This window comes from Sebastes umbrosus, chromosome 22, assembly GCF_015220745.1.
Source record: "Sebastes umbrosus isolate fSebUmb1 chromosome 22, fSebUmb1.pri, whole genome shotgun sequence".
Lineage (NCBI taxonomy): Eukaryota > Metazoa > Chordata > Actinopteri > Perciformes > Sebastidae > Sebastes > Sebastes umbrosus.
This window is the reverse complement of record NC_051290.1, coordinates 12522841-12532225: the sequence shown is the minus strand read 5'-3', so window position 1 is coordinate 12532225 and position 9385 is coordinate 12522841. Positions and strand designations below refer to the sequence as shown.

The following is a 9385-nucleotide window of genomic DNA, read 5'->3' as shown; positions in this document are numbered from 1 at the left end:
GATGAGGGGGCGGGGCCAGGTGCTGCTGCAAATTACGTAAACTGTGTCCGAAATATAAATACACTAATATATATGAATAAATAGATAAATGTATAAATGTATAAATGTATAAATAAATAAATAAATAAATAAATAAATAAATGTATAAATAAAAAAATAAGTTTTTATATAAATGCGTTTTTTTTTTCTTAAAGTTTGGGAACAAATGACATTCCACCACTGGGTTTTTTGTCACAAAAGGGAAAGAAAGAAAAGTAAACTATGAATAAATAGATAAATGTATAAATAAATAAATAAATAAATAGCTCAAAGTTCTGTATGAAGAAGCCAAAAGTTTGAGAACAAATGACATTCCACCACTGGGTATTTTGTCACAAAAGGGAAAGAAAGAAAAGTAAACTATGAATAAATAGATACATGTATAAATGTATAAATAAATACATGTATAAATAAATAAATAAATAGCTCAAAGTTCTGTATGAAGAAGCCAAAAGTTTGGGAACAAATTACATTCCACCACTGGGTATTTTGTCACAAAAGGAAAAGAAAGAAAAGAAAAATATGAATAAATAGATAAATGTATAAATGTATAAATGTATAAATAAATAAATAAATGTATAAATAAAAAAATACGTTTTTAAATAAATACGTTTTTTTTTCTTAAAGTTTGGGAACAAATGACATTCCACCACTGGGTTTTTTGTCACAAAAGGGAAAGAACGAAAAGTAAACTATGAATAAATAGATAATGTATAAATAAATAAATAAATAAATAAATAAATAAATAAATAAATAAATAAATAGCTAGCTCAAAGTTCTGTATGAAGAAGCCAAAAGTTTGAGAACAAATTACATTCCACCACTGGGTATTTTGTCACAAAAGGGAAAGAAAGAAAAGTAAACTATGAATAAATAGATAAATGTATAAATGTATAAATAAACACATGTATAAATAAATAAATAAATAAATAAATAGCTCAAAGTTCTGTATGAAGAAGCCAAAAGTTTGGGAACAAATGTGTATTATAGAAACAGCAGATCATTTTAATTTCACTCGTCCTATGCACACAAATCACCACTAGATGGCGCCAGTCACCTACAATAGAGCACTCACTGGTGGCACGCGATGGAGAGAGAGAGAGAGAACAACCGCTGCTTAGCAACCAGCTCTGATCTACACTTCTCAGCGACACAGAGTAGACACAGTAGAGGAAGATCAGCTCAGGTGTCTCGGGTGTCTATTATATTTAAAACATCTGCAAAAAACACAACGGGTTGTAAGCAGCAGAGCAGCAACACGAGGAGCCGCGACCACGTGATCAAATGCGGAAATTGTCCTGTGGAGAAAGTAGTATTGTAGTGGTGTAGTGGAGAGAAGAGGAGAGCTGGAGGTTTTGGTGCCCGTTTGAGTGTTTTGAGCTGCTCGTGGTTCCACCGCACTAAACAACACGTCCACGACGATCTGGGTTATCTGTGCAGTTGGATGCACGACTGATAAAAGTAGAAAAGGTAAGCAAACCAAAAGAAATGTGAGTTTGTGTAACTTTTTAGGGGGATTACAACACCTAGCATGGACGGAGCACCTGTCAGGACACTTGCTAACATGTGTGTTTATGTGACAGTCAATAATGTTAATTTCTGTTATTGTGTCTGGCTGCTGTACTACATAGTATGTGTCAAACACTGTAAATCCTGCTGCAGGCCTACTGTAGGTATACCAAAGTCACTTTTAGTGTGTATATTTATACTTCAGACACAGTCTTGTTATGTTATGATGAGTTATCTCTCATAGGTAATACAAATAATAATAATTTAAACCTTTTTTTTTTTCATCACGTGCATAATGAAGAGCGAAAAAATTAAATGTTTTTAATTTGATGTTTAAAATGTGTAGAATTAAAGGTCTTTTTTAGAGCTTAAATTGATGCAAAAATCAATGCAAAGCACTGCTCCCAGTAGACCAGTTACACTTACACTTACAGAATAAATAGATATGGATGTGGTAACAGTGCAAATGAGGCAGTGTAAGCAGAGGCATAAACATTGTAAACAGATATGAGACTATTGATTATAGTTTACATATTGGGTCATGTACATAGTACCCATATAGCAGGAATAAACAAATAGCCTATGTTGAGGGTGCTACAGTACCGTATAGAGGCTTACTTTAACTGCTTAGTCTATAAAATGCCAGACAATAGTGACACCAGTTCTTAGAGACAACGTTGACCTATTCAAGCAGTTTAAACTCAAATATATTTAGTTTACCATTATAAAAGATGAAGAAAGTAAGCAAATAGTCACATTTGAGAAGCTGGAGCCAACTTTCGAAGAATTTCTTTTGGCATTTTTGCTTAAAAATTATTGCAACTAACGATTATTTTCATTGTCGGTTAAGGTGACTATTATTTTTCTCGATTAATCGATTAGTTGTTTTGGTCTATAAAATGTCAGAAAATGGTGAAAAATGTCGATCAGTGTTTCCCAAAGCCCAAGATGATGTTCTCAAATGTCTTGTTTTGTCCACAACTCAAAGATATTCAGTTTGCTGTCATAGAAGAGTAAAGAAACCAGAAAATATTCACATTTAAGAAGCTGCAATCAGAGAATTTTGACTTTTTCTCTCAAAAATTACTCAAACCGATTAATCAACTATCAAAATAGTTGGCGATTAATTTAATAATTTACAACTAATTGATTAATCGTTGCAGCTTTAACTGAAACCATAAGTGCTGATACAAATGTCTCAGATACATTTACGGTTGATCCACTAATCAATTAATCAGCTAATTATTTAAGCTCTAGTAACACAGCTTATTGGCTGGTGCAACATAGAACAAAGGTAAAGTGCTGTATATACCGGGTATAGTGAGATAATGTTAACTTGAATGTCATGTTTCCTGCCACTCCCAGCATGTGTCTGTGTCACATGGAGAAGATCAAATCACTTTCCCAAAATAGAAAGCATAAATTCAAAGCAGGAGACGGGTACCTGTTGCTGCTCTCCGTGGCATCTGCAATTTTAATTTGTCAGCTGAGGACGAGCTGTCAGCAGCAAAGCTCGGTCGGGCTGCAGGATTTAGATAAGGTGGTCACGCATGTAAATTAAGTTCAGTGCTCGCACCCTTTGAAGGCTACTGTAGGAGGAACCAGTACGTGCAATGCATGGGTTACCACTGTGTGAATATAATAGAACAGTAGAGTATCTCTAACCACACAAACCATCACATCTGCTTTTTTCGTTCACACCGGTCCTTGTTGACATTGCCAATACATCCTGTACCATGTTAGTATGTACACACATGGAATTCAACAGCCTAGTAGCACCACCCAACACTGTAAGTTTTATGATGGGTAATTCAAATGCATAGCTGTCTTTCCACCATGCAACCTTCAACAACTCTGCTTTAGAGCCCAGCCGATGCAGGGGTAATGGGAGAAAATTATAAATTTAAAGTGTGACCATCATTTCTGTCGATTAGGATAACTTTGTACTCACCAAAGTATTACAGAGATCTTGGAACACCTTGATATTGTACAGACGGGGCTAGAAACACAATCAGATGATTTGACAGGTTGTAAACAAGCCAATAGTGAAGCCAGATTAAAACGTTTTATTTATTAATTGAAAGTATGCTCACTTTTAACCATTGGGTCCTGGTTCGAGCACCTAAGTGTCAAAAGCGAGGCAAAGCTCTCCAAAGTAGTCCAACTTGGCAGTACAATTACAGGCTGCAAACAGACCCCACTGTCCTATCACAACGGCAAAGCAGTCCAACGCTTTCGTGGCAAAACCTTAGATGACCACAGCTGTCCCTTAAATCCCCACTTTCAGGGCAAGGGTACAGAGCCCCCTGTGCAAAGAAAAACATATCAAAATAATTTGTCCCTGTTGCCATAAAGTATCGTAATCTGTAAGGACACCCACTCTCTGAAGCCAGACTGCTACCTCAGCACACAGCATTTTATATCTATTGATTTAACCTGGATTAAGTCCTCACCATCAAGTACCTGCCTGGTGCTCCTTTTAATGTAGCTTCTATATATATATTGTGTTTTTATGTAAATGTGTTTGAATGTGTCCTGTCTGGATGTGATATGTTGTGTTTTAATGTACCCTTTTTAATAGCAGTTTTTGCCAAAGACAAATTTCTGCCTTTTGTACGCAAAAAGTAGACGATAAAGTATTTTCTATTCTATTCTACTGGACATGAAACTGAAAATGAGTGAGTCTGTATCAATCCCTCATTGTACAGGAAAACAATGCACAGGTATGGTAGGTCAAGTTAATAGTTGACAGCTAATGTATGCATTGTCGCGGCTGTGTTATCCTTCAACAAGCTACATACAGTGTTAGTGGTCAAAGTAAGTAATGTATCTGATGTGACAACAATCCCCTAAAGCATTTTCTGTCCAACAGACGTCCTTCACCCTGATCCTCCCACAGCTGGAGGCGAGTACATTTGAAGCTCATCAGTGGTTTTCTAATCATAGTGACCCATTTAGGCGCCCCCAAAACAGCACTGATATTTCCCACTGTTAAAAGTAGATCATTCGCTGATTCCGACCTATTCTCAGTGGACATGACATTTCTCTGTCCCATGATGTGACACCCGTGCCTCCCTTGTGTGTTGTAGCAAGAAAAGCAAAGACTGGATCCTCGCTAGCTATGTCTTCATTCCCAGCCTTGCTACACATTGAAAGAAGGAAGTGCAAACCACGAGGGGTTCATGGTGGGTCACTGGTCTGCCAGATGTGAGCGGTTCCTATTAGTGTAAAAGGAACCAAAATGCTTATAACACCCACTAAAAGGAATCACAGATTTCTAAGAACGAGGTCACATTGGCACAGTTGGTATTTTTCAACAAGAACATTTCAAGGGTATCATCTGATTTTTGTATGTGTCCAGATTGGAGTAAGATTGCCTTGATCAAGACTGCAAAAAAATAAATATACAGTATATAACATGAGCCGCATCTGCCAAACTATCTGTACTGAGATGAAGTGTTAGCTTGGCATAAAGAGTGAGAGGAAACATCTTCTTGCCGCACATTGTTCTGGTTCTGAATTGAAAACAACACTCAAAAGCCACCACAATACAGATACTGTGTATTCACAGACATCAAGCAGCAACCAGTACAGTTGTGTGGGGAAGCCAGTGTAAAAAATGCTATTTGTAGTAGGGCTGTGTATTGGCAAGAATCTGGCGATACGATATCATGATATAGGGTTTACGATTCACTATATCACGATTAGGGCTGTCAAAGTTAACGCGATAATAACGCGTCAACGCAAATTTGTTTTAACGCCACTAATTTCTTTAACGCATTAACGCAACTTGCGATTTTTAGGTTGTATCGGGAGAGTGAAGATACTGGCATCATATGAAACTACAAAGCCGAAGGAATCCATTGGCACCAACCATGTCATACTAGCTTCTCACAAAGGAGGCTAAATAACGCTCCAAAATTACGCTCAATTTTGGTGAGGAAAAACTGGCATGGCCATTTTCAAAGGGGTCCCTTGACCTCTGACCTCGAGATATGTGAATGAAAATGGGTTCTATGGGTACCCATGAGTCTCCCCTTTACAGACACGCCCACTTACTTGACTTGACATACTTAACAAATCTCCCTTTTAAGGTACATTTTGATCAGATAAAAAAATGTGCGATTAATTGTGATTAACTATGGACAATCATGCAATTAATTGCGATTATATATTTTAATCCATTGACAGCCCTATTTTTTTTTTTCAATCAGAACAGTGGGATTTGCATTTATCACAGTTCCTGTAAAATCCAACATCATAGCACTACTTTGAGAGGGCACATACACTGAGAGGGCGCGTAACCTAGCAAATGAAATAAAGTTTTGACAGAGTTAATCTTTGCATGTAGAATATTAATTTAGAATCAATACAGTGTTTTTGAGAATCAATACCAAATACAATATCACAATACTCAATATTTTCAATATTTTCTTACACCCATAATTTGTAGTCATGTAAAGCTTTCACCTGGTTTTAATATTCTATAAAGTCACAGCGTTAGGGAATATTGCCAGACTGAACTTATGTTGGTTATTGTTGTATAACAGCAGTAATTCCTGATAATAAGGCTGCGCTCTTAAGTATCATTGTGGCAGTAGATTACGTAGACCTGCCAACTATCCCTTTCACTTATGTGCTGCTATTATTTATATTAAGCACCTCCCAGAGATGTGATGGATGTTTTCCATCTGTGCGAAGCCCACGAACAGCAGCTCCAGCCCTGAGGTAATCCTCTTAGACCGTTTTGTTGTTTTCCTTTAATTGAAGTCTCTGCTGGGAGTCTGTGGTACTCCTGGATTGACTGGTACAGCACAGCTGTGCTCTCAGCTGAAATACAGGCCAACCGGGGGTCATGCATTTAAAAAGAAAAACACCCGGGGAAGCTTACTGTGGCGAGTTTTATTTCGCTTTCATGTTCAACCTTTACCTTTCCTCCTTATCTCCCGGTGCTCTTCTGTTGATCTAATCATCGCCTATCTTCTTTCTCTCTCTCTCGCTCTCTTTATATTGCTAAATGCTTCTCCCTCATTGTCTCCTCTTTCCTAACTCGTTTTTTGCAGGGTTGTTCTGAGGTCAGAAGCTGAGATGACAACGCTGTGACAGTGTGTCCCAGAGTGTGTCGGTGCTGGACCTATTCCTGTGACATGGCTGCTGCAAAGAAGAGTGAGTTTTTATTATTGCTTTCATTGCCTGCTGTAATTACTGTGATGTACACTAACTTTTCATATTTAAAGGCACTTCTACTAAGTCTTTCAGTAGTACAAAGTCTAATAGTTGTTTTCTACTGTTTTGGGGAGCTGTGAAATCCATTTTAAATTGTAGATACCGGAAATTTGCAATATTATTGAATATCAATACAACTTATATACATTTTAAACAGAGGGTGATTTTATTCAAATTGCATTTGGACTCAACTTGACAGCATGTTTAGCTGATATTTCAAGTAACTGATCTTAATTTCAGAAAATGAACAGTAGCAAGACTGGCATAGTCCTAATAAATCTAGACATTTAAACTTACCAGTCTAAAGCTGACTTTCAGTAAGTGCTACAACTTAAAAATATTGAACTTATTGCTGTGTGTCACAATCATATCAGAGTTTATAATGGCCCAAAGCTAACATGGGAGGGAATAAGGGACTGTTTTATTGATGCAAATGGTCCCCATCTGTAGATATGTACTTTTTAATGATACAGCACAATTTTACAATTTATAGCAAGTTATGTCACGGACCCCCTGACAGAGTACCCTGGGGGTCCCTGGACGTCACTTTGAGAATCACTGGTTTACATCAATCATGTGGCAAGAGGCTGAAAAAATGATTGCATAAATTCATCTTATGGGGAAGTGGGGGAGGTACTGAGAAAGTCTTAACTAGCCCAGTTTGGTAACAGAAAGAAAACCAGGCTACTGTTGCTAAATCCAGATTTCCTGTCGGCATTATTCATTCTCTATCTTCTCTATTTAATTGTTCCATCTTTGCTCCTTTGACATTTGATTTTAAGGTTGATCAGGATCAAAACACATTTGTAATTTATTTTGATAGCAATGATACGCAAAAATAAAAAATAAAGTTTACAGGTGCATATAGTACAGGAAATCACATAAGCCCCTTTTCCACCGCAGGAACTTTTTTCCGGGACTAGGAACCTTTTGAGGAAGTCATTGTGTTTCAACCGCAGGGACCAGGGTCTAAATTAAGTTCCAGGGACTTTTTACGCCCCCAAAAAAGGCCCTGTTCAAGTGGTAGTACTTTCTGAAAGTACAGGAACTTCTGGGGTGGAGTTTGCAGGGATGACCGTCGCTGATTTGTCAAACACACACACAGCGCCGCTGCTTCAACTCATGTGTTGCTTCATTCATTAAAAAAGTACTCTAGTATCGATGTAAGGCCATTTTCAGACGAGAGGAGAGCATTTCTCTTTGTTTGATAACATTAAAAGTAAAGTTAGTTAGTCTTTAGACCACTATGGAAACGCAGACATCAGTGGGTTGAAGGAACCTTTGGGTTCCTTGAAAAGTAGTCCCGGGACTAAAATTACCAGGAACTTCTTGGTGGCAACGCAGCAAAAGTATATAGCTCAATATAATATATAGCTCATTGCTGTGCATATAAACCCTTTTACTATCATAATGTTTGTAGCTCCTATAATCTGCTGTAGGTGAATTCAACTTGCTGTAATCGTTCCCCTGGATTGAACGTTTCTTAGAAGGGCTTGGCTGTTGCGATGATAAAACAGGATGGCACTATAATGTATCGTGATTGAGAGCCCCACATTAACCTTTCCACCGGTGAGACATCCTGGGGGCTTTGCAGGAAGGATAATCAATTAGATTTAAATTCACAATCGATTTGTCCTTTCAGTTGAGTTTCTTGGGAAAAGGATGTGTTGATGCGGCCGAGTCTATGTCAGCAGATTTTTGTGAAGGCAAGTAAAATTTATTTCCTCAAAAGCAGGAAGGGCTTAATAAAAATTACTGGAAGGGAACAAGACGTGATAGAGAGCTGTAAATGACGTAAATCACGTTATTATTACTACCATGAATATGCTGCATCTCCTCCCCAGTGCAGCGTGGGTACTTGTTGTCTTAAAGGACCACTCTGCAGGCCTTTGTTCTCTTTGATAAGGTCACTGAATGAAGGGTGATGCAAAGGGAGCCTCTCTATTGACTTCCTCTATGTATTTTTCATGTGTCTGGGATGGACTGAAATGTCACAGAAAGAGTGTTTTGTTTACGGGGAGAGGTAGGAATGTGTTGCCACCTTTGGGAGAATAAATGTATTTTAAAAATGCGAGCGCTGACACTTTTATTGTGCAGTTTTGGTCTTTGTTTCCTTAGAGCAGTTTTACAATAGGCAAAGATCTCTGAAGAACCAGTTTGCTATTGAAAAGCTCATCATTAGTTTGAGTGTAAACAGAGTATTTTGCAAAACACTGATGTGGTTGTCTGACAACCACATATTTATCAACTTAATGGAACTCATAAGGATTCCTAACGGCTTGTTTCTTGTGTTATGTGACTCACAAGGTGTGAAAGAAAGGCTGAATTGCTTTGTAGAAAGACCTGTTCGCACCTGAGTGACGTACATTTGAACAAAAGACAGTTGTTGTTAAAAAAAGTTGTGATAATGCCCCCGGGTATTTTCACATTTCAAATCTGTCCCCCTTAGAAAAAAGTTTGGACACCCGTCTTAGACAATAGATGAAACCAACACTGTCTCCTTAAACTTTCTTTGTAATCACTTATTTTGTATGTTAAAGAGGACCTATTATGCTCATTTGTAGATGCATGCTTGTATTTTGGGTTTTACTAGAACTTTAAAGTTCAAAAG

At 37.6% G+C, this 9385-nt stretch overlaps 1 protein-coding gene across 2 annotated transcripts in view; it reads left to right on the top strand.

Annotated features, from left to right (window-relative positions):
• Positions 1 to 1170: 1170 nt before the first annotated feature.
• Positions 1171 to 9385, top strand: part of c22h20orf27 (chromosome 22 C20orf27 homolog) — a 39006-nt gene continuing 30791 nt past the window's right edge. Inside the window, exons 1-2 of one of the 2 annotated variants that reach the window (XM_037759319.1) lie at positions 1171 to 1509; positions 6612 to 6714. In XM_037759319.1, the coding sequence (XP_037615247.1) occupies positions 6696 to 6714 (19 nt within the window). In that variant the 5' untranslated portion in view covers positions 1171 to 1509; positions 6612 to 6695. Of the gene's footprint in view, positions 1510 to 6609; positions 6715 to 9385 lie in introns of those variants that run through there. The other variant, XM_037759320.1, reaches the window with a different exon arrangement.